General features: G+C 43.1%; 1 protein-coding gene across 2 annotated transcripts; it reads right to left on the bottom strand.

The window, feature by feature from the left end:
* Positions 1-5,842: 5,842 nt before the first annotated feature.
* Positions 5,843-9,734, bottom strand: LOC116114934 (cytochrome c oxidase assembly factor 5). 2 transcript variants are annotated; one of them, XM_031401064.1, is made up of 4 exons: positions 9,586-9,734; positions 9,213-9,409; positions 9,011-9,115; positions 5,843-6,289 (listed from the first exon to the last, which is right to left on the bottom strand). In XM_031401064.1, exons 2-4 carry the CDS (start codon positions 9,279-9,281, stop codon positions 6,248-6,250), a joined length of 216 nt encoding a protein of 71 aa, XP_031256924.1. In that variant the 5' UTR covers positions 9,282-9,409; positions 9,586-9,734; the 3' UTR covers positions 5,843-6,247. The 2 variants fall into 2 exon arrangements, with proteins under 2 accessions (XP_031256924.1, XP_031256923.1); XM_031401063.1 differs by having other exon boundaries at positions 9,213-9,310.
* Between the last annotated feature and the right edge of the window lie 16,961 nt (positions 9,735-26,695).

Raw genomic sequence — 26,695 nt, 5'->3', positions numbered from 1 at the left:
TGTCCTGACATTCACACCAACCCAAGGATTTAATGATGATACACGTATGCAAACGGTATAAAAAGAGGAAGACCCCTTCATTAAGGGGATTCGGCTATTTTACACTTGAACTCTCTCTCTCTAAAAACTTTGTATTTACTTTTCCCAATCATTTGTAAGTCAGTCCGCTTTTGCGACCTGACCCACAATACTAATACAAATCAGTGGACGTAGGACTTGCTACCTTAGCATCCGAACCACTTTAAAATCTCTCATTGCATTTATTTCGCACTCTCTATCTATAATCACATGTGTTTCTTGACCAATTAACGTTGCTCACGTGTCGATTAGTTGGTGTTAGAATCACGCATCAACAGTTTGGCGCTAGAAGGAGGGCCTGATTTAGTGTTTATCCTTCATCAGGAGAATCTTCAACCTATTGGTCCTACAGCAACAAATGGCCCACCAATCTGAACCTGAGCAAGCCAACCAGCGTGTCGAAGGAGTTCCCCTGACCCAGGGGGATATCCCTTCCAGGATACTTCCAGTTTCACAAAATGCTGCGGTGGATATCCCGGCAGCTTCGCAGCTTGACCCCGCCATCAGAAGCTACCTGGAGAGGTTCGACAATACACTCCAGACGGTCAACCAGAGGCTGGACTGTTTGGACCAAGGCATGTCATCTACAACAGCTGGGGCGGTGCAACCGCCAAAGACGCCTGCAGGTCGCGCGAAAGCGCGGCGAAGGGAAATAGCCCGTGCTGCGAGCACTGCAGCGCGTAGACGTAAGGGTAAGCAAGTGGCAAAAGGTAAGCCTACGGGCTCCCAAGGACCAGCGAACACAAACCGTGCCCCGAGCAGGGTGCCGGCAAAGCTGAGACTCGACGAAAAAGTGAATCCCGAACTGTCCCATGCCACGTCGCAGGCGAACCCAAGCAAAAGTGCCGGGCGCGATTATTCCTATCACCGCCAGCAGAACGATCCCGATCGTTATCATGCGGGTGGTCCCCACACCTCGCGGGGCGATTCGTACCACCGCGAGGGTCGTGAAAATGCCCCGCGCAATCCATCGCCTTCACACGCCTCTAGCCAGCGTGTGTCAAGTGTGGCCAGAAATGCCGGCCGAGGAGAAGAGGAGTCCGACCTCCGGACTTTCCTGAACCATAATCGCGAAGGCCGAACTCACATGGGTGAAAGCAACCTCCAATTGGCTCCGTTACCACAAATTGAGGAGCTACAGCGAGCTCTGGACAGGTTAAGGGAGCAGCAAAACAAATAGGCCCAGGTCGCCTCTGTATCCCTTTTCTCTCCCGAAGTGCTAGCTGCTTCACTCCCACTAGGGTTCAGAATGCCCGACATGCGACCGTTTGATGGGAACCATGACCCGCAGGATCATTTGTATGAGTTCAACGACCTGATGGAGCTCCACCAGGTTTTGGACCTTGCAAAATGCCATTGTTTGGTCGTGACGCTCACTTCTCACACCAAGCGGTGGTTAAGGTCACTCCCAGCAGGATCGATCAGTTCGTGGCCTCAGATGAGCACGACGTTCCTGAAATCCAGAGGGAGTGTTTAATATGTGGTGTCTTTCCACCACTATTAGGACACTTGGCATATTAGATCATGCCACCATCATCTTCAAGTTTCTTATGTGAACATGTGCAAGACATATAACATCATTATTTGATAACTTGGGCAATCATTGCGTATAAATACCACATGGCTTCCATTATTTAGGTGACATTCCTGAAATGAAATAATTTTGCTATGAGAAGATAAAACATTTCAGCTCTTTTGTTCTACCTCTATTTGTTTTAGTCCACCTATTTTAAATTTTTACAACTATTATCAACACATATCATCATGGAGAGGTTTAGATCCCAAATGGAATAACCTACATGCCTAACCACTTAATATCCCTCAAGGTTGGAACCTAAGGTTTAACACCAAATAATTATCTATCATTTCTTCTTTCATTTCTAGCAACCAGTATATCACAACTTGATTGTCCAGTCACATTTGACATAGAAATTTTCCTTCACCACTTGTGAAGTCATATACCTAAACAACATCTACCTAATTTTAGCCATCATAAACCATCAAAAGAGGAAACCTTAGTCACCTTAGCTATATAAGTTGATAGGTAACATCAGAGAATATTACTGGGACTACTCATGTAGACTAATTTCAAGGAAGGTTTATGGGCTAACCACACTTCTCACCAAGAAATCTCAAGAGTTGTATAATTGCAGAAAATGATAGGAAACAATTACTTGGCATTGCCCTGTTGAGCAGAATACCATTGCATGGACGATTCAGAGGCATTATCACTATCAAACAGTTTCTCATTATGAACCCCATAAACAAAATTTAATAACAGAAGGCAGGCTTAGTTTTGCTTCATTTGCTTAGTCAAAAAACTAAAGGAAAAGACAAAAGTTTTCGAATTCACTTGTGCATTTTTTTGATCAGTTAGCTTAACAATCCTTGCATCATAGCAAATTAAGTAAGCTACATTTTAATTAACAAATATACTTGCAATTATTATTTTTTTTTGTAGTTTTCCTTCTCTCAAAGCACTCCTCATAACACTACCCTACTTAGAATGTATACAAATGAAACTTTGAGATTGCACATAAGAATCTGAATTCATCAAGGATTCATATAAATAAGTGATAAGCAATTACAGGAGCATTTCAGTTTTCTTGGGGCCAACCTATGAAAGACTGAGAGAGAGCAAAAGCAGACCACACATAAAACATTAAAAGAAAACAGAAATAAAATGATAGCAAAGAACCTATATTCATAATTTTATGCTCCCTCAATTAGGGAAGATAAACGTATTTCCCAATACCCACAATTATGCTCCTCTAATAAGGAACCACATATATCATGATTATCCCGTTTTTAGTATATACTTCTACAATTCAGGTCTCTTTATGAAGTATTAACCTGAAGTACAGATGCGAATTCTTCCATTTATAAAATCCAATCTAAAAGAATAGAACTTTGCCAGTGATCAACATTTAGTCTGTTCCAATCAAAACAGGTTACAGTAAGTAAACAGAGAAAACTAAACATGGTACTATAAAATTGCCTGACCAAAAATAGAAATAGAACATGCCTGGCCTCTCTTGCAATTGAAATAAGTTTCTCTTAGCCTACACACTCGCTCGATAGCACGGGCTCTTCTCTCCAGCACATTCCCTAAGACTCTTCTCAACCTATAGCAAAAGAGACAATCAATGTCGTCTCTAATTAGTTACATCCAATGAAACTCATCCTTAATAGATTAGACACATTGAATAAGAGACGCCTTAACACAATCCGATTCACTGAGACACTTGACTAGTTCCATAGCCAGGCCCTTGCAAGATTTTGACATTTTGCCTCTTTCCACTACTAACTTAACTATCAAATAGATAAAAACATAGCAACACAAGAGGTTATCGAAGAAAAAAGTCGTTTATTTTCCCTATTCTCCCAGTAAGATAGAACATTTACCTACAGGATACAAAACCCGAAAACAAATCAAACGAAATCCCCATTACGTAAGAAAAGAAAAACCCTAACCATAAATTTTACACCAATCGAAAACGATCAAAACAACTCCTAGCTTAAAATTTCGAGTTCAACATAAATAATCGAAAGCGTATGTAGTAATTCGGAGACTTACAAAGATGGCACAGTTCCGGGTCGGGGTGCCGAATCGGGTCGAAGAGTTCCGGCTGAGCCTGAATGGTAGAGAAGAGAGAGATGACAAAATTTTGACGGACAAATATTCTCTTATCTGATCGTTTAGACACCCCTGAGTTCAGTGATAAACAAGACTCAAACTTCGAAATTTAACATTTACACCTTATAATGGATGAACATTTGTGAAAGTAACAATAACAAGGGTAAAATAGACAATACAATAAAAAACAAATTTTTTATTTCTAAAATTTCTTATCAAATGTCAGAGTTTAATATTTTTATATTATTTAATATTTCAATCTTCGTTTGGTTGGATTTTGGGAATACTACTTTTAGTATTCCCAAAAAAGTTAAACAGTAAAATACCCAAAAACTTACAATATTATTCACTTTATTCAATATTTTTTAAACCCCCTAATTTGTTAATTCAATTAAATACCCCTAAATATTTTTAATGTTTTTGTTACGGCGACTCCGGCCACCCTCCGGCGGTGGTGGCGCTGTCCGATTTGAGGGTGGATTGGGGGTGTTTTTGTTAACTTTTAATATTTTATTTTAAGGGGTGTTTGGTAAAAAACAAACATAGGGGGTATTTAAATTTGTAAATCCTACATCGTAATACCCACCCAATTCAACTTTTTTTTTAACTTTTTTCAAAAAACTTTTCCCAAAAACACAAATTGTGAACCAAACGGAGCCCAACTTTTTTATTGGTTTATAGTAAGATAAACTAAAAATAAGGGTATGTTAGTCATATTACCAAGATTCTGTGTTAAATTACGGGTGTGCTCTTTTATGAATTTTTATTTTTGTTTTTTTAGAGAATATTGAAAAATATGAAAAATAAAACGCATTTTGTATGTTTGTTAAAAACAATATGTGAAAACCCGGAATAAAAAAATGCATTCATATGTTTTGTTTGAAAACATAAAAATAAAAATAAAAAATACGAAATTTATTACCTCTATATCTGTTATGCCTGAGAAAACAGGGCTGACGTGGAAAGTCACGTGACGAAGTGTGACCTGCTCCCGTCAGAACGGTAAGCACACGTCAGGCCGCCAAGCGCCCTGGAGCTCCCACGTGTCCTTTCCCTGCTCCAAATCGGTGAAATCAGCTTGGGATGGGCAATGAGACGTAAACCGGATTATGTCCTGACATTCACACCAACCCAAGGATTTAATGATGATTACCCGTATGCAGCGGAAATTAATTCTAAAATCTAATGCAAATTTCTTGTTCTCTCTCAAAGTATGCGACAAAATGCAATTTTCAAACATGCCTAGGTTGCACATATAATAATCTTCTTATACTTTCACGAGTTGTCACAAACTTCCCCCCTTGGTTTGAACTTATCACATAATCAACATCAATCATCATTCAACAAATTTCAGTTTTGCCTTTATGGAATACAACACAAGGAAGTTACTTCATTCTCATGCTATAGTAATTTTGACAATGAGACATCTTCATACTGGATGGCCGAGTGATTAGATAGAGACTCTTGAGTGTATACTTTGTATTACTCAAGAGATCCTGAGTTTTAATCCCTCCTTGAATGCTAATAAGGGTAACCACTAAAACTCTTATCCGACCAATAGTTCCAAGGTCCCGAAGATCAATTAAGATATACGAAAACTAGCCGGACAGCTCGATAAAATAAAATAAAAAATGACAATGAGACATTTGGGTTGATTGATTTTAAAGATTACAACTTAATTAGCTTATTATGAGGGATTGGATGATCATGTCTTATAATTTGCCTCAAAACGGGTATAAGTCAATCCATCTAGAAAGCGTAGAATGTCGACACAATAACATTATCGACACAGTACAACTGTTGTATTGAAGTCTTGAAGATTAAAGGGTTTTCCACAACTTTCTTAAGAAAAAGAAACAGGAAATCATATCAAATCCCTATCAACTTCTATATGTTTCTGATTACTATCAATTTCATCACAAGCCTCCTACCCAATAGTTTTTGTTTGCTAAAATTATGTAACAAACATCCAATACGATTTGAATTCAAGTGGTAGAAACTAAGATAGGGAAGCTCTGCGACAAATTTTAGATCAAATATATGAATCTAACATTTATGAATAAGAGAGCAGGTATTGATCCAAAAGAACAACACACATAGTTCCTCAACGATAAAATTTGCCATATATCCAACGGTATCAATACTTTAATCATCCTAATGATCTGCCTCATAAAATGCATTAAAAGAAAGGGATTAAACCTTAAACCCCTTATAAACTTTATCCTGTTTTCATAAAATCCATGAACGTAGTCTTGAATCTTACATCAAAGACTTTTCTGGTTGCTGACACCCCATTAAAGCCAAACAAGAATTGTATAAGAAAAAGAAAGAAAACGAATGTCTCAACCTATCATATCAGGATAGCATGAAATTTGTTTTTAAGTCTTTGGAGTTGTGGACTGCCGTTTGGAGCTTTCCATTCACCTTTCCTTTCCTCATCATCTCCTTTTAGTCATTACCACTGAGTAATTAGCAGTATAAGAGCACAGTCCAAACAATCTTTTACCTATTTATGCTGGGTAGCTTAGTCTCTTAGTAGCCTTTGTTTCCACGGATCCTAGCTCTCATGTCAACCTGACCGACCAAAACAAAGAAGGAAAAGAGGGGAAAAAAAAAACCAAAAAAGGGAACTACAAGTTAGTGAATTTTATTTTAAAGATTACTAAAACCCTAAAAGTCCCACTGAGATGTGATATAATTGAGCCTCAAATAACTAATATTCAATGTTCAACATATCTAAACACACTATCATTTTTGAGAAATGCTCAAGCACTAGTGAAAATGTGAGAAGTGCTATGCTTGCTCACAGTTTTGCCTTGTATAATGATGGCTCCCAACATAGTCAGTAGGATAAAGAGGAGATGGAATCCATCACCTCAATTGCCTCGTATACAGAAAATGAAAGGTAAATTGATTTTGAACAATAGTATTTACTGCAAACTGTCAAATTTAAAAAATAATAGCTCTCATGGGATTGTGTGATGCAATCCTAATCCTATGTCTGATCCTTATTTTATTTTTAGTAATAACCCAAAAAGCCTCCAAATCCATATAAACAAACTCGAGTTTGAACCCTACAAACATAAGAAGTAGGAAACTTGCAGCTTTTAATCTATAATAATTTATGTGAAATATAAAATATAAGAGATGATAATGTAATAGAGAAATAACTAAAGGACTTGAATGTTATTATCCTCTCATTACAACATTCCTTCCTTGTCAGGGTGTATAAAAAACAATGGAATGTGGTATTGGTAGGCAGATACTGCCAAAGCTGACAAATAAGTTGTTGCCATATGACTTGCCACATGCCTACATGAGAAACAAGAAGATGAAGGTGACATAATTAAATATTGGTAAGTGTCCTGATAGAGGTGAGAAGACACCATATATTACAACACTCCCCTTTCAATTTCCACCACTTACTGATAATCGTGTTTAACTTTACTATGAAAAATCCCAATAGGATAAAAACCTTAATTTAAAAAAAAAATAAAAATAAAAATTATTTGATGAATTGTAAGTGGTACTGGATGTGCTCGATACTGCCTCGTTTAAAACCTTGCCAGTAAAATCCAATAGAATTAAACCTGGTCAAGGGAAAAGGATTGCAGTACAATTTGTCCAATAATAGTATTCTTCACAAATCAGCTCTCATTATCAAGGCAGAAATCCAAGAGGGAGTGTTATAATATGTGATGTCTTTCCACTACTATTAGGACACTTGGCAATATTAGATCATGCCACCATCATCTTCAAGTTTCTTATGTGAACATGTGGCAAGACATATAACATCAATTTATTTGATAACTTGGGCAATCATTGCGTATAAATACCACATGGCTTCCATTATTTAGGTGACATTCCTGAAATGAAATAATTGTGCTATGAGAAGATAATAACATTTCAGCTCTTTTGTTCTACCTCTATTTGTTTTAGTCCACCTATTTTAAATTTTTTACAACTATTATACAACACATTATCATCATGGAGAAGGTTTAGATCCCAAATGGAATAACCTACATGCCTAACCACTTGAATATCCCTCAAGGTTGGAACCTAAGGTTTAACACCAAATAATTATCTATCATTTCTTCTTTCATTTCTAGCAACCAGTATATCACAACTTGATTGTCCAGTCACATTTGACATAGAAATTTTCCTTCACCACTTTAGTGAAGTCATATACCTAAACAACATCTACCTAATTTTAGCCATCAAGTAAACCATCAAAAGAGGAAACCTTAGTCACCTTAGCTATATAAGTTTGATAGGTAACATCAGAGAATAATTACTTGGGACTACTCATGTAAGACTAATTTCAAGGAAAGGTTTATGGGCTAACCACACTTCTCACCAAGAAATCTCAAGAGTTGTATAATTGCAAGAAAATGATAGGAAACAATTACTTGGCATTGCCCTGTTGAAGCAGAATACCATTGCATGGACGATTTCGAAGGCATTATCACTATCAAACAGTTTCTCATTATGAACCCCATAAACAAAAATTTAAAATACAGAAGGCAGGCTTAGTTTTGCTTCATTTGCTTAGTCAAAAAACTAAAGGAAAAGACAAAAAGTTTTCGAATTCACTTGTGCATTATTTTTGATCAGTTAGCTTAACAATCCTTGCATCAGTAGCAAATTTAAGTAAGCTACATTTTAATTAACAAATAATACTTGCAATTATTATTTTTTGTTTTGTAGTTTTCCTTCTCTCAAAGCACTCCTTCATAACAACTACCCTACTTAAGAATGTAATAACAAATGGAAACTTTGAGATTGCACATAAGAATCTGAATTCATCAAGGATTCATATAAATAAGTGATAAGCAATTGCAGGAGCATTTCAGTTTTCTTTGGGGCCAACCTATGAAAGACTAGAGAGAGAGCAAAAGCAGACCACACATAAAACATTTAAAAGAAAACAGAAAAGAGAAATAAAATGATAGCAAAGAACCTATATTCATAATTTTATGCATCCCTCAATATAGGGAAGATAAAGGTATTTCCTGATACCCACAAAATTAAGCTCCTCTCTAATAAGGAGCCACATATATCACGATTATCACTTTTTAGTATATACTTCTACAATTCAGGTCTCTTTATGAAGTATTAACCTGAAGTACAGATGTTGAATTCTTCCATTTATAAAATCCAATCTAAAAGAATAGAACTTTGCCCGTGATCAACATTTAGTTCGTTCCAATTAAAACAGGTTACAGTAAGTAAACAGAGAAAACTAAACATAGCACTATAAAATTGCCTAACCTAAAAATAGAAAATAGAACATGCCTGGCCTCTCTTGCAATTGAAATAAGTTTCTCTTAGTCCTACACACTCGCTCGATATGCACGGGCTCTTCTCTCCAGCACATTCCCTATAAGATCTCTTCTCAACCTATAGCAAAAGAGACAATCAATGTCGTCATCTAATTGAGTTACATCCAATGAAACTCATCCTTGAATAGATATTAGCACATTGAATAAGAGACGACCTTAACACAATCCGATTCACTGAGACACTTGACTAGTTCCATAGCCAGGCCCTTGCAAGATTTTGACATTTTGCCTCTTTCCACTACTAAAGCATTAACTATCAAATAGATAAAAACATAGCAAACAAAGAGGTTATCGGAAAGAAAAAAGTTCGTTTATTTTCCCTGATTCTCCCAGTAAAAGATAGAACATTTACCTACAGGATACAAAACCCAGAAACAAATCAAACGAAATCCCCAATTACGTAAGAAAAAGAAAAACCCTAACCATAAATTTTACACCAATCGAAAACGATCAAAACAACTCCTAGCATTAAAATTTCGAGTTCAACATAAATAATCGAAAGCGTATGTAAGTAATTCGGAGACTTACAAAGATGGCACAGTTCCGGGTCGGGGTGCCGAATCGGGTCGAAGAGTTCCGGCTGAGCCTGAATGGTAGAGAAGAGAGAGATGACAAAATTTTGACGGACAAATATTCTCTTATCTTGATCGTTTAGACACCCCTGAGGTTCAGTGATAAACAAGACTCATAACTTTCGAAATTTAACATTTACACCTTATAATGGATGAACATTTGTGAAAGTAACAATTATAAGGGTAAAATAGACAATACAATAAAAAATACAAATTTTTTATTTCTAAAATTTCTTATCAAATGTAAGAGCCGTGCCACATTACGTATATCTTGTTAGTTATGGTATTTTTAGTCTTTCACTTAAAAATTTTAAATTTCGATATTTTTCATAAATATTCGGTAATTTGAAATTTGGCCAAATTTCAAATCCCAGAAGGGTTTATCTTGTTCTTCGTCTTCTCCGTAAAACCCTAGAAATCAAAATCTCAAATTAAACTAACACAAACCAACATTTTAATCAATTCACGCAATGCCTCACGAGAACCACGACGTTCGCTTCACTTCATCCTCTCTTAAAGTCCCTCTCTTTCGTCCCCACTCTTCCCTTCCCTTTTTCTCCCAAACACTCATCAAAACCAGAAATTCGCTCTCCCAACTACTCGATTCGCTTAAAATTCGCTCCACTGAGTCGACTCGCTCTGTGTCATTGAGTCAGAAGCTTCATTCGGCGGCCGCACTCTTACTCGGAAAGAACAAGGAGAGGCTTCCTCTTCTCTGTTCGGCGTCCTTGTCTCTCGCTCAGTCCGAGTCGGCAGCGAATTCTCCGCTTCTATGCTCGGCATCGTTATCGCTCAGTCAACCGGCACCCGAGCCGCCGCCGCCATCGAGTCAGACTGAGTCACCGACTCAGCAAGTGAAGGGGCAGGGGCAGGCGCATTCGCTGAGTCGGTATGACGAAGAACGAGTCTTGATAAGTGAAGTTTTGGTGCGAAACAAAGATGGTGAAGAGCTTGAGAGAAAAGACCTTGAAGCTGAAGCTTTAACGGCGTTAAGAGCGTGCCGTGCCAACTCGGCTTTAACGATTCGTGAAGTCCAAGAGGACGTCCACAGAATCATCGATAGCGGTTACTTCTGTTCGTGTATGCCAGTTGCCGTCGATACTCGTGATGGCATCAGATTGGTCTTTCAGGTATATGGTTATAAAAACTTTGCGTATAATTTAATACTTTGAGAATGCGCCTAATATAGTATTTCAAATTATTTCTCTGTTAAAATTGTATCTGAAAACATTTATACATCTAATCTGGTTTCAGAGACAAAGAATTGAATTTAAATTCGGTATTAAACAGAAGATATTTTTGTGTATATGGGAAAATGTTTTTTGTTAGTTTGGCTTGATGTTTGATATTGACTTGCTGTGGCACAAGGTAGAACCGAACCAGGAGTTTCATGGTTTAGTATGTGAAGGAGCTAATGTTCTTCCATCAAAGTTTCTGGAGGATTCTTTTCGTGATGGTTCAGGCTAACATACCGCTGGCTTAACATTTTCAATGTTCTGAAGGCCAACAAGAAATTTGAATGGACTCCCGAATGCGAACAGCATTCCAGAGTATAAAAGAACACCTAGGGAAGCCACCTCTCCTCTCTAAGCCTCTTCCATAGAAATCTTGCTCATCTCACCTGTCCGTCTCTCAGTTCGCTCAGTGCAGCTTTAGTACGGAAGAGGAAAGGTGCAGTGGCCAGTGTATTATGCAAGCAAGCGCTCAAATGCCGAGATGCGGTATCCAGAAATGGAGCGACTAGCCTTTGCTCTGCTGATCGCATCCAGAAAGCTGTGACCTTACTTCCACGCCCATACAATCAACTAATGACTAATACCCCTTCAGGCAGGTCCTCAGAACCAGAAGCCTCGGTAAACTGCTCAAATGGGCCATGGATTGAGCCAGTTCGACCTGAAGTACAAGCCCAGATCGACCATTAAGGGCAAGCTGTTGCAGACTTCGTCGTCTCAGAATTTTCCTATCTCCCAAGCGAGCACAGCCTAGCGAAGTCGTGTAGAAAATATTCAAAACTTGTCAACCTGGACCCTCTACGTCGACTGTCGTCGAACAGGAAAGAGCCGGTGCGGGTCTTCTCCTTCTAAGCCCAGGGGCTCGAATTATATGTATTCTCCGTTCGGTTTTAAGGCGACCAATATGGAGGCAAAGTATGAAGCCCTGCTCGCCGGATTGCGACTTGCCAAAAAAATGGGTGCACCGCGATCGCTTTACAGCGACTCCTGCTGGTCGTCAACCTAATTTTAGGGGAATACCAAGCCAAAGAAGAGAACATGGTTCGCTACCTGAAGGAAGCTAAGACCGCTCTTGGGTCGTTTAACACTTTGAAATCACTCAGATCCCCAGAGATAGCAACTCTATACAGACGCCTAGTAAAAATAGCCTCGTCATTGGATTCAAGGCTCTAGAACACTTCCTGTTCGTTTCGTGGATGCTCCGACTATCAACTCAGCCGAACAGGCCGTAAATGTGACTCAACCGATTCCTGGATGACTCCCATTTTCAGTACCTCAAGGTGGGACCTTGCTAGACGACAAGGTCGAGGCAAGGGTCCTGCGAGCAAGATCTACTCGTTACACACTCATCGGGACCAGCTGTACAGAGAGGATTCAGTGCCCTTCTCCTCCGATGTGTAACCATTGAAGAAGCAGACTACATCATGAGGGAAATTCACGAAGGGATCTTTGGTACCCACACAGCTGCCGATCTCTTGTGAACAAGGTTGTTCGTCAAGGATATTATTGGCCCCGGTCCAAGAAAGACGCATACTTTTGTCAAGAAATGATAAGTGCCAGCGGTTCGCGAACATTCCGCGAGCCCCCTCGCACGAGCTAATAACGATGACTAGCCCCTGGCCATTTTCCATGTGGGGATCAACCTTATCGGTCCCATGCCAGTTGGAAAGGGAGGGGTCAAGTATGCTGTGGTTGTGGTAGATTATTTCACAAAATGGGTGGAAGCTGAACCTCTGGCCGCGATCACGACCAGAAAGCTGAAAGACTTCGTTTTCAAGAACATAGTGTGCCGCACGGAATTCCTCACACCCTCATCTCGGACAATGGAAAAGCATTCGATAACAAGGAGTTTAAACATTTCTGCGACGAGCTGAGCATCCATAAAAAATTTGCCTCATTCGCCAGACCGCAGCAAATGGCCAAGTTGAAGCTGTCAACAAGACCATCAGCACACTATAAAGGCCAAACTTGGGGCAGCCAAAGAAATTGGGCTGATGATCTCCCCGAAGTCTTATGGGCGTACATGACAACTCCAGAACTTCCATCTCAGAAACCCCCTTTTCGCTAGCCTATGGCTGCGAAGCAATGATTCTTGTAGAGGTGGGAACTGGTTCTCTTCGGAGAGACTTGTACAACGAGTTTGAAAATGAAGCACTTATGAGGGCAAGTTTGGATCTCGTTGAAGAGCACCGCAACAAGGCTTCGCTAAGGATAGCAGCCTACCAGCGCGTGCAAAGAGGTTTTTCGATTCAAAGGTTAAGCGAAGAACTTCCAGGTCGGAGACCTTGTGCTAAAGGAAGTTCTCCTTTGGACCAGAGAGCCAAGTGCGGGGTACTAGACCTAACTGGAAGGACCGTACCGGTTGACAAGGTATTAGACCGGGGACTTACCATCTAAAGATTGAACGGTTTCCAAGTACCCTGAGCTTGGAATGCCGAGCACCTCCGGCCATACTATCAGTAATCCCGAACTCGGCTCTCAAATTAGTTTTTGTTAGTTTCCTCTTTGATATAAATATTATTTTGTTCGCTGGAAACAGTTTGCATGTATTCTGTTCGCATGTAAGAATTCGTATGTAATATGTGCCTATGTAAAACTGAATTGTAAACTACACTTATGTATGAAAAAGCGAACAGCAATTGAAAGCAAAATGTATTTTCATTTATGTATAACAAAAATTAAGACCCTAATCTCAACGTAGTCAGACTCGTTACATTATGGCGGGTCGGGGGGATCCTTCGAAGCAGGACCAAACCCTCTGCCTGGTCGGATCGTCGGTGGCCGCCGCTGCTTGATCATCTCCTCCCCGCCAGAACCCGCAAGGTCTCTTGCCACCCCTCTGGGAGTTCGAAAATATCCAATCTGGGTTCTTTGGTTGCAGGGTATAAATAGACCGATTGCCCAGTCGACGGCCTTATCCTCCATCTCCTCTGACTGGATCCGCATTTCTTCAGTCAGTGAAGCGATTTTTTCCTGACTCTCCTAGAGTTCGCCTCGAGAGCTTGCCTTTCCTTTTCGAAGGCCTCCCTTTCTTGTTCAGCTTGCTGAGCCCATATGGAGGTCTTCTGGATCTCCTAGTCCTTTTCTCCGACCTCCTTAGAGAGCCTAGCGATTGTCCTTTGAAGCTCATTCACTCTCCTCGCGACGTCGTTCAAGCTCTGCCTTTTGGAAGTCTGTTTGCATAGCAGCATCCTTTTGGTTCAGGTACCTGTTCGCCGCTTCAAATGCTTGCTTTCTTTCCGCTTCGACGGACTCCAGGCTGTGCTTGACTTCGCGACCTCCTCCTTTAGGTCGCTTGCCCCCTTCGCGGCCCCTAGCCGAGTCTTCTCCATAGACATCCTCATCGTAAGCAAAGCCTGCGAGCAAGAGTGAATTAAATAGAAACGCGGACAAACTTTAAGAGCAGGTCGTTTACCTTGCTTAGATGCTGGAACGACGTGGTCATTAGGTCATCGCCCGTGTCGGCGAACTCATCATACGACTCCGATGCCCACACTCGACAGAGAATAGACTATCCTGCAGGTATTCGGCAGGCTCCCCAAGGAGTCCAGCACTAGTGCGTCCTTCGCCTTGTCGGCAGCAACCGCCTCGTCCACGGTTCCTTGCCCGACCTCCTCCTTGATGTCCTATCGCGACCTCAGGGTTCTTCCTCAGATTCGTTCTCTGACTCGTCGACCTGAATCTACTTCCTTTTCTTCACCTCTGGGCCGGAGCAGGTGGTGTCTGAGCGATCTGTTCTGTCCGGTCGCTTCTTGCACAGGTCGGGGCTGGGAAGGCGTGGCTGTTCCCGACGGTTGTGCCGGAATGGGACGACGCAGCTTCGCCGCTCTCTCCTCCTCGATCAAGGGAAGACGAACGGTGCTTGGCGAGGCTGCTCGGACCTCCTTCGGAGGCATAGTCGCTGCATGCAAGTACATTAGTAAACAAATTATTCTATGACCAGAAGGAATCACGTAACTTACCTTCTAAGGGCTCCAAACGCGTTGTTACTGATGAAATGTACTTCGCAAGTTTGGCGTTGTCACAGCTTCCTCGCGTCCCGACTTTCCTCGGGAAGGACTCCAAATGACACAGAGCCTGTCCAGGTCGTCAAGCAGGTCTTGGCTGGTCGTCTTATTAACTGCAAAAGAAGGCAATCTTATAATCAAGCAAGCAAACAGACTGAACCTAACGAAGAAGAACCTACTTGGTTTCTGAAAGCGGCAGTACCGTCATAGCAAAAAAAGAAGATTTGTCTCGTAGGCCCCTGCGTTGTTGGATAGCTATGTACCCTTCGGCGATGGTAGATCGCCAAGAGGGACAAATAATACGAATCCTTGTCCTTACTCTTTTTAAGATAGTAGGCGAAACCGAGTTCCACTGCCGTTGGCTCGCCCAAGCCACTCTCGCACACGCGTGTACATCACGATGGTGATGACATACGTTTGGCGTCAGCTACATCGGTGCGATCCCTAAGTAATCCAGACGACCTGATGAAGGATGGAAGGGATCCACCCTCCACCCTTGAAGATCTCTTCGGAGATCGCAGCAAGGCCATCGGAAGGATGCCGTGACGACCGGGTGTTGTCGAGGAACACCTCTGCGCGGACATCGAACTGCCTTTTTATCCTATCGAACTCTTCTCGGTGAGAACCAGAAGACATCGAGGGATGCATCCGCGGAACGTCCTGCGAAGACGAACTGGTTCCTTCCTCGGGTCTGGACATTGACGGTCCCTTCTAGAGTCTGAACACGACAGACATGGTTATTTTACCATCGCATGTTGTCCCGCGCGACGGCATGAGACAAATTCCTTAAACCCTAACAGTAACTTGAGCCGCCATCCACGGCTCGAATCCGACGATAGCGTCGCTTCTCTGGTGAAACACCGGGAGACCCACCGCCATTGCCCACCAACCAAACAAAAAAAAAAAAAAAGAGGAAGAAGAAAAAGGACCTTACCTTCTGGGGCGCGTGACCAAGGCCGATCTTGTTTCAGATTTCTGAGGGCACAAATCGGAAAAGACTTCCGTTTGCAAAGCTTGTCACTCGAGGCAAAGGGGTTCTGGTGGCATCATTTGAAAAGTTGGGCTTTTATATGGACTACAAACTGACGGTTACCACCTCTCGAATCGAAACGACAGTCTTCTCTCTCTCTCTGCATTAAATGCCCCCACGTCGCATTCAATGCTGTATGAGGGGCTCGTTTCAAATGCGTCGTGCATTAATGCTGTCAAAACAACGCTGGGTCAGCACACAACGCATTTAATATGCCTGTCAGACGCCTTAACACGTGCAGAGCGCCTGACACGTGGAAACCGGTTCATTGATCTCCACCCCTAAGCACGGTGAGGAACGTCCGATGAATCCGGTCGCTAGAATGATGATTGTTAGGTCGTTTGGGCAAAAAATTGTGCGAGGTGTGTTCGCAAAAGGCCCTGTCCCGAGCTTCTTCCATTCAGGTCAAATTCCAGACCTCCAATCGCGGCATGACTTAGTTTCCAAGGTTCGATCCTCAAACCTTAAAACCTAGGGGACTTCTGTTATGCTTGAGAACACAGGGCTGACGTGGAAGTCACGTGACAAGTGTGACCTGTTCCTGTCACCGGTAGCGCACGTCAGCCTGCCAAGCGCCCTGGGCTCCCACGTGTCCATTTCCTCCTGCTCCAAATCGCGTGAAATCAGCTTGGGAAATGGGCAATGAGACGTAAAGCCGGATTATGTCCTGACATTCACACCAACCCAAGGATTTAATGATGATTACACGCATTCAACTCGGTATAAAAAGGAAGACCCCTTCATTAAGGGGATTCGGCTATTTTACACTTGAACTCTCTCTCTCTAAAAACTTTGTATTTCTTTTCCCAATTATTTGTAAGTCATTCGCTTTTGCGACCTGACCCAATACTAATACAAATCAGTGGACGTAGGACTTGCTACCTTAGCATCCGAACCACTTTAAAGCTCTCATTGCATTTTTTCGCACTCTCTATCCATACCACTGTGTTTCTTGACCAATCAACGTTGCGCACGTGTCGATTAGCTGGTATTAGAATCATGCATCAACAATTCCAATAAACTTTCTTAAATGATCACTTATTTTTTGTCTCAAGGAACTATTTTAAATATTAATATTTGATTTTTTTATAATATTTTATTAAAAATCTTGATCTGAAATTACTTAAAACTTTTATTTTAGAAAATAAAAAAATGAAGAAAAAAAGAATAAATGAATTTTTTAATTAAATATTAATTTTTTATGTTAAAAGGGCCCACATCTTTCTCTCTACGATACCCGATATGTATCATACGATACGATTCGATATAGTCGTTGACGATATATATCAGAGAGTATATTTAAGCCTTTTGATACATTGTATATATCCTAAGATACGATACTTATCCTTAAAAATATCGATACGTTTTATTAATTTGGGTTATAGGCCAAAAAAAAAAATTCTGGTCAGAATCGGGTCCCAACCCGGTTCACTAAAACCTGTCTAAATTTACTCATTTTGCATGGAGAAAGTGAGAAGAAGATGTGTTGCCCATTTTGCATGATATAATATACAAGGTGATATATAGATATTGACATTGATCTTGAAAATGATATGAATGGTTGAGAGAAAATAATATAGATTCTTAATTTTGTGATTATTTTGATTATGTATATCATAATTTAAAGCTAATAATACCATAAAATTCTTAATAATCTTGGAGATGATATTATTTTTAAAAATTTTGATTATTTTTTTTATAATTTTTTTTTTAAAAAAACATTCTTATGATACGATATTTAATATACTATTAAAAATTAATTTTTCAATGCACGATAACGATAAGCAATTTGAAAAACTTGGTAAAAAAGCTAACCTACGGATATCTCACAATTTCAATGAAAAAAGGGAAAGGTCGGAAAAAAACAAAAGGGTAAACAAGCAGACTTTAAGGGTGCAAGAGTTTTATTCTGAAATATTTGGGTTTCTTTAGATCATTAAAATTCAGGGGTAACCATAAAACCTCAGAGGGTTAAGGTCACTCCCAGCAGGATCGATCAGTTCGTGGCCTCAGATGAGCACGACGTTCCTACGACATTTCCAAGCAAATCGGAAGTTTTCGATGCCTTTGAGCTACCTCAGCAACATAAGGCAAGAAAGAGACGAATCCCTGCAATCTTACATCGACCGTTTCCACAGGGAACTCAACAAGGTGGCTCATGCCCCAGAAGAGTCCATCCGAACACTTATAATAGCTGGAGTTCGCCCGCAAACCGACCTGTGGAAAGAACTGCAGGCTGAGGACGATGTTTCCCTCACCAGATTTTATAATCTTGCAGAAAAATATCTCCGAATAGAGAATTCATTGGCGGCACTCCGTCGTCGCGATCACAGCACTTCAAGCAGTATGTCTGGTCAGGGAGAAAATAGGAGAGCTGATCGTAAATGAGACATTGATGATCAGCGAAAAGGGAAGAAACCCCGCTACGAACACAAAAAGTCCTATGCCCCTGTTCCTCGTCGCGACCGGGACAGAGCTCAATACACTCCACTGAACGTGTCCATATCTGCAATCCTTGACAAATCCGAGGAAGCCAGCCTTCTCGGTGAGCTGGAACCTATGAAAACCCCTGCTACGGCCAAAAACAGCAAAAAATACTTCCGTTTCCATCGAGATAACGGGCATCACACTGATGAATGCCGAGCTCTAAAGCACGCAATCGAGAAGCTCATCAAGAAAGGGCACTTCAAAGAGTATATTGATAACTTTCCAAAAGAGAACCAAGAGGAGCAGAAGAAAAAGCTTCGTGATCGCAGCGGATACAGTAGCGTTAATATAATCTTCGGAGGCCCGCACCTCGCGGGAAACACGCGAGGAGCGCAGGAAAGGTATGCTCGCGAAGCATATCACAACCCGATCAGAGTAATGAACACTTTGCAACGACCACAAAAGGCTCGAAAGGAGGAGCCGATCACCTTCTGCGAAAGGGAAGCAGCTCGCTTGCACCATCCTCATGAGGACGCCCTGGTGATCACGCCCCTGATAGGGTGCCATAATGTCTGCAGAATGCTTGTGGACAACGGAAGCACTGTGAACATCCTGTTCAAGATCGCTTTTGATAGAATGAACCTAGACGAGACCGACCTGAAGCCCGCCTCGATACCTCTTTACGGTTTTACAGGGGATCACCTGATCCCCAAAGGAACGATCCAACTACCAGTCACGCTCGGCGACTACGACGAGATGACTAGGGTTACCGAATTTTTGGTCGTGGATTGCCCATCGACCTTTAATGGAATCTTGGGACGACCTCTGTTGAGAAGCTTCAAGACAGTCACTTCCATATATCACCTCAAGATGAAGTTCCCCACTCCAACGGGGATAGGGGAAGTGAGCGGATCGTAAAGCGCATCTTGCGAATGCTACATAAAAGCAGTGCATATGGCAGACAATGGAAAGGGCATTTCGCGATGTGTGCCTCACCAGGCTATGGCGATCTGTCGGATCGAGCCACAGCTTGACCTAGCGGAGAATAACATAGATCCGCGAGTCCAGGAAATCCCTCCTAGCGGCCCGGTTGAGAATCTGTCCGAAATTTCGGTTGATCCAAAAGAGCCGAGCCGTGTTAAGGATTGGAAGCTGTCTCAACCCTCAGCTCGCTTCCGAGCTGATAAGCTTCTTAAGGGAAAACATTGACGTGTTTGCCTGGTTGCATGCAGATATGGTTGGGATCAGCCCGGAAGTTATTTGCCATTCATTAAACGCAGCAGTGAAGCCAAACCGGGTCGCTAGAAAAGAAGAGCGATGGATCCGGAGCGGTACGCCGCACTGAAATCAGAAGTGGAAAACCTCCTCCGAAATGGGTCCATCCGAGAGGCACTATACCCCACCTAGGTTGCTAACCCGATCCTGGTAAAAAAGCCAAACAGCAAGTGGCGGACCTGCGTTGACTTCAGCGACCTCAACAAAGCTTGCCCGAAAGACAGCTTCCCTCTGCCGAGAATCGACCAGCTCGTTGATGCCACCTCGGGGCACGAGCTGCTAAGCTTCATGGATGCGTACTCGGGATACAATCAAATCCCGATGTATGGGCCAGACGAGGAGCATACATCCTTTATTACGGATCGGGGGCTATACTGTTACAAAGTTATGCCTTTCGGCCTCAAGAACGCGGGCGCGACCTATCAGAGGTTGGTCAACCGAATGTTCTCCGACCAGATCAGGAAGACAATGGAGGTCTATGTGGACGACATGTTGGTCAAATCCCAGGTCGTCTCAGAACACATTGCACACCTCACTGAGATGTTTGACATGCTCCGGCTGTACATAATGAAGCTGAACCCTCTCAAGTGTTCGTTCGGGGTATCGTCAGGAAAGTTCCTGGGGTATATGGTTAATCAGCGGGGCATAGAAATAAACCCCGAGAAGATTCAAGCTCTGCTCGATATGGAGAGCCCGACTAGCAAAAAGCAGGTCATGAGTCTAAATGGGCGAATAGCGGCACTTAGTCGCTTCATATCAAGGCTAACATACCGCTGCTTAACATTTTTCAATGTTCTGAAGGCCAACAAGAAATTTGAATGGACTCCCGAATGCGAACAGGCATTCCAGAGTATAAAAGAACACCTAGGGAAGCCACCTCTCCTCTCTAAGCCTCTTCCATAGGAAATCTTGCTCATCTACCTGTCCGTCTCTCAGTTCGCAGTCAGTGCAGCTTTAGTACGGGAAGAGGAAAAGGTGCAGTGGCCAGTGTATTATGCAAGCAAGCGTCTATCAAATGCCGAGATGCGGTATCCAGAAATGGAGCGACTAGCCTTTGCTCTGCTGATCGCATCCAGAAAGCTGTGACCTTACTTCCACGCCCATACAATCAACGTAATGACTAATTACCCCTTCAGGCAGGTCCTCCAGAAACCAGAAGCCTCGGGTAAACTGCTCAAATGGGCCATGGAATTGAGCCAGTTCGACCTGAAGTACAAGCCCAGATCGACCATTAAAGGGCAAGCTGTTGCAGACTTCGTCTCAGAATTTTCCTATCTCCCAAGCGAGCAACAGCCTAGCGAAGTCGTGTAGAAAAATATTCAAAACTTGTCAACCTGGAACCTCTACGTCGACGGGTCGTCGAACAGGAAAAGAGCCGGTGCGGGTCTTCTCCTTCTAAGCCCCGAGGGGGCTCGAATTTATGGTATTCTCCGATTCGGGTTTAAGGCGACCAATAGTGAGGCAAAGTATGAAGCCCTGCTCGCCGGATTGCGACTTGCCAAAAAAATGGGTGCAACCGCGATCAGCATTTACAGCGACTCCATGCTGGTCGTCAACCTAATTTTAGGGGAATACCAAGCCAAAGAAGAGAACATGGTTCGCTACCTGAAGGAAGCTAAGACCGCTCTTGGGTCGTTTAAACACTTTGAAATCACTCAGATCCCCAGAGATAGCAACTCTATAGCAGACGCCCTAGTAAAAATAGCCTCGTCATTGGATTCAGAGGCTCTAGACAACATTCCTGTTCGTTTCGTGGATGCTCCGACTATCAACTCAGCCGAACAGGCCGTAAATGTGACTCAACCGGATTCCTGGATGACTCCCATTTTTCAGTACCTCAAGGATGGGACCTTGCTAGACGACAAGGTCGAGGCAAGGGTCCTGCGAGCAAGATCTACTCGTTACACACTCATCGGGGACCAGCTGTACAGGAGAGGATTCAGTGCCCTTCTCCTCCGATGTGTAACCAGTGAAGAAGCAGACTACATCATGAGGGAAATTCACGAAGGGATCTGTGGTAACCACACAGCTGCTCGATCTCTTGTGAACAAGGTTGTTCGTCAAGGATATTATTGGCCCCGGATCCAAGAAGATACGCATACTTTTGTCAAGAAATGTGATAAGTGCCAGCGGTTCGCGAACATTCCGCGAGCCCCCTCGCACGAGCTAATAACGATGACTAGCCCCTGGCCATTTTCCATGTGAGGGATCAACCTTATCGGTCCCATGCCAGTTGGAAAGGGAGGGGTCAAGTATGCTGTGGTTGTGGTAGATTATTTCACAAAATGGGTGGAAGCTGAACCTCTGGCCGCGATCACGACCAGAAAGCTGAAAGACTTCGTTTTCAAGAACATAGTGTGCCGCTACGGAATTCCTCACACCCTCATCTCGGACAATGGAAAGCAATTCGATAACAAGGAGTTTAAACAGTTCTGCGACGAGCTGAGCATCCATAAAAAATTTGCCTCAGTCGCCAGACCGCAAGCAAATGGCCAAGTTGAAGCTGTCAACAAGACCATCAAGCACACTATAAAGGCCAAACTTGGGGCAGCCAAAGGAAATTGGGCTGATGATCTCCCCGAAGTCTTATGGGCGTACATGACAACTCCAAGAACTTCCATCTCAGAAACCCCCTTTTCGCTAGCCTATGGCTGCGAAGCAATGATTCTTGTAGAGGTGGGAACTGGTTCTCTTCGGAGAGACTTGTACAACGAGGTTGAAAATGAAGCACTTATGAGGGCAAGTTTGGATCTCGTTGAAGAGCACCGCAACAAGGCTTCGCTAAGGATAGCAGCCTACCAGCAGCGTGCAAAGAGGTTTTTCGATTCAAAGGTTAAGCGAAGAGACTTCCAGGTCGGAGACCTTGTGCTAAAGGAAGTTCTCCTTTGGACCAGAGAGCCAAGTGCGGGGGTACTAGGACCTAACTGGGAAGGACCGTACCGGGTTGACAAGGTGATTAGACCGGGGACTTACCATCTCAAAAGATTGAACGGTTCCAAAGTACCCTGAGCTTGGAATGCCGAGCACCTCCGGCCATACTATCAGTAATCCCGAACTCGGCTCTCAAATTAGTTTTTTGTTAGTTTCCTCTTTGATATAAAGTATTATTTTGTTCGCTGGAAACAGTTTGCATGTATTCTGTTCGCATGTAAGAATTCGTATGTAATATTGCCTATGTAAAACTGAATTGTAAACTACACTTATGTATGAAAAAGCGAACAGCAATTGAAAGCAAAATGTATTTTCATTTATGTATAACAAAAATTAAGACCCTAATCTCAACGTAGTCAGACTCGTTACATTATGGCTGGTCGGGGGGATCCTTCGAAGCAGGACCAGAACCCTCTGCCTGGTCGGATCGTCGGGTGGCCGCCGCTGCTTGATCATCTTCCTCCGCCAGAACCCGCAAGGTCTCTTGCCACCCCTCTGGGAGGTCGAAAATATCCAGATCTGGGTTCTTTGGTTGCAGGGTATAAATAGACCCGATTGCCCAGTCGACGGCCTTATCCTCCATCTCCTCTGACTGGATCCGCATTTCTTCAGTCAGTGAAGCGATTTTTTCCTGACTCTCCTAGAGTTCGGCCTCGAGAGCTTGCCTTTCCTTTTCGAAGGCCTCCCTTTCTTGTTCAGCTTGCTGAGCCCATATGGAGGTCGTCTGGATCTCCTAGTCCTTTTCTCCGACCTCCTTAGAGAGCCTAGCGATTGTCCTTTGAAGCTCATTCACTTCCTCCGCACGTCGTTCAAGCTCTGCCTTTTGGAAGTCTGTTTGCATAGCAGCATCCTTTTGGTTCAGGTACCTGTTCGCCGCTTCAAATGCTTGCGTTCTTTCCGCTTCGACGGACTCCAGGCTGTGCTTGAGCTTCGCGACCTCCTCCTTTAGGTCGCTTGCCCCCTTCGCGGCCCCTAGCCGAGTCTTCTCCATAGACATCCTCATCGTAAGCAAAGCCTGCGAGCAAGAAGTGAATTAGAATAGAAACGGCGGACAAACTTTAAGAGCAGGTCGTTTACCTTGCTTAGATGCTGGAACGACGTGGTCATTAGGTCATCGCCCGTGTCGGCGAACTCATCATACGACTCCGATAGCCCACACTCGAGCAGAGAATAGACTATCGGCTGCAGGTATTCGGGCAGGCTCCCCAATGAGTCCAGCACTAGTGCGTCCTTCGCCTTGTCGGCAGCAACCGCCTCGTCCACGGGTTCCTTGCCCGACCTCCTCCTTGAGTCCTATCGCGACCTCAAGGGTTCTTCCTCAGATTCGTTCTCTGACTCGTCGACCTGAATCTACTTCCTTTTCTTCGACCTCTGGGCCGGAGCAGGTGGTGTCTGAGCGATCTGTTCTGTCCTGGTCGCTTCTTGCACAGGTCGGGGCTGGGAAGGCGTGGCTGTTCGCACCGGTTGTGCCGGAATGGGACGAGCAGCTTCGGCCGCTCTCTCTCTCCTCGATCAAGGGAAGACGAACGGTGCTTGGCGAGGCTGCTCGGACTCCTTCGGAGGCATAGTCGCTGCATGCAAGTACATTAGTAAACAAAATTATTCTATGACCAGAAGGGAATCAGCGTAACTTACCTTCTAAGGGCTCCAAAGACGCGTTGTTACTGATGAAATCGTACTTTCGCAAGTTTGCGGTTGTCACAAGCTTCCTCGCGTCCCGACTTTCCTCGGGAAGGACTCCAAATGACACGAGCCTGTCCAGGTCGTCAAGCAGGTCTTGGCTGGTCGTCTTATTAACTGCAAAAGAAGGCAAATCGTTATAATCAAGCAAGCAAACAGACAATGAACCTAACGAAGAAGAACCTACTTGGTTTCTGAAAGCGGCAGTAGCCGTCATAGCAAAAAAAGAAGAATTTTGTCTCGTAGGCCCCTGCGTTGTTGGGATAGCTATGTATCCCTTCGGCGATGGTAGATCGCCAAGAGGGACAAATAATACGAATCCTTGTCCTTACTCTTTTTAAGATAGTAGGCGAAACCGAGTTCCACTGCCGTTGGCTCGCCCAAGCCACTCTCGCAGCACGCGATGTACATCACGATGGTGATGACATAAGCGTTTGGCGTCAGCTACATCGGTGCGATCCCTAAGTAATCCAGGACCGACCTGATGAAAGGATGGAAGGGAATCATCCCTCCACCCTTGAAGATCTCTTCGGAGATCGCAGCAAGGCCATCGGAAGGATGCCGTGACGACCGGGTGTTGTCGAGGAACACCTCTGCGCGGACATCGAACTGCCTTTTTATCCTATCGAACTCTTCTCGGGTGAGAACCGAGAAGACATCGAGGGATGCATCCGCGGAACGTCCTGCGAAGACGAACTGGTTCCTTCCTCGGGTCTGGACATTGACGGTTCCATTCTAGAGTCTGCAACACCGACAGACATGGTTATTTTAGCCATCGCATGTTGTCCCGCGCGACGGCATGAGACAAATTCCTTAAACCCTAACAGTAACTTGAGCCGCCATCCACGGCTCGAATCCGACGATAGCGTCGCGTCTCTGGTGAAACACCGGGAGACCCAACGCCATTGCCCACCAACCAAACAAAAAAAAAAAAAAAAAAAAGAGGAAGAAGAAAAAGGACCTTACCTTCTGGGGCGCGTGACCAAGGCCGGATCTTGTTTCAGATTTCTGAGAGGCACAAATCGGAAAAGAAGAACTTCCGGTTTGCAAAGGCTTGTCACTCGAGGCAAAAGGGGTTCTGGTGGCATCATTTGGAAAAGTTGGGCTTTTATATGGACTACAAACTGACGGTTACCACCTCTCGGAATCGAAACGACAGTCTTCTCTCTCTCTCTGCATTAAATGCCCCCACGTCGCATTCAATGCTGTGATGAGGGTCGTCGTTTCAAATGCGTCGTGCAATTAATGCTGTCAAAACAACGCTGGGTCAGCACACAACGCATTTAATATGCCTGTCAGACGCCTTAACACGTGCAGAGCGCCTGACAGCGTGGAAACCGGTTCATTGAATCTCCAACCCTAAGGCACGGTGAGGAACGTCCGATGAATCCAGGTCGCTAGGATGATGATTGTTAGGTCGTTTAGGCAAAAAATTGTGCGAGGTCGTGTTCGCAAAAGGCCCTGTCCCGAGCTTCTTCCATTCAGGTCAAAATTACCAGGACCTCCAATCGCGGCATGACTTAGTTTCCAAGGTTCGATCCTCAAACCTTAAAACCTAGGGGACTTCTGTTATGCTTGAGAAAACAAGGGCTGACGTGGAAAGTCACGTGACGAAGTGTGACCTGTTCCTGTCAGAACGGTAAGCGCACGTCAGGCCTGCCAAGCGCCCTGGAGCTCCCACGTGTCCATTTCCCTGCTCCAAATCGCGTGAAATCAGCTTGGGAAATGGGCAATGAGACGTAAAGCCGGATTATGTCCTGACATTCACACCAACCCAAGGATTTAATGATGATTACACGCATTCAACTCGGTATAAAAAGAGGAAGACCCCTTCATTAAGGGGATTCGGCTATTTTACACTTGAACTCTCTCTCTCTAAAAACTTTGTATTTACTTTTCCCAATTATTTGTAAGTCAGTTCGCTTTTGCGACCTGACCCACAATACTAATACAAATCAGTGGACGTAGGACTTGCTACCTTAGCATCCGAACCACTTTAAAAGCTCTCATTGCATTTATTTCGCACTCTCTATCCATAATCACATGTGTTTCTTGACCAATCAACGTTGCGCACGTGTCGATTAGCTGGTATTAGAATCATGCATCAACAATATCCAATAAAACTTTCTTAAATGATCACTTATTTATTTGTCTCAAGGAACTATTTTAAATATATTAATATTTGATTTTTTTTATAATATTTTATTAAAAATCTTGATCTGAAATTACTTAAAACTTTTATTTTAGAAAATAGAAAAAAATGAAGAAAAAAGAGAATAAATGAATTTTTTAATTAAATATTAATTTTTTATGTTAAAAGGGCCCACATCTGTCTCTCCTACGATACCCGATATGTATCATACGATACGATTCGATATAGATCGTTGACGATATATATCAGAGAGTATATTTTAAGCCTTTTGATACATTGATATATATCCTAAGATACGATACGTATCCTTAAAAATATCGATACGATTTTAT

This window comes from Pistacia vera, unplaced genomic scaffold, assembly GCF_008641045.1.
Source record: "Pistacia vera cultivar Batoury unplaced genomic scaffold, PisVer_v2 Contig728, whole genome shotgun sequence".
NCBI classification, from domain to species: Eukaryota; Viridiplantae; Streptophyta; class Magnoliopsida; order Sapindales; family Anacardiaceae; genus Pistacia; species Pistacia vera.
This window is presented reverse-complemented; position numbering and strand designations above follow the sequence as displayed.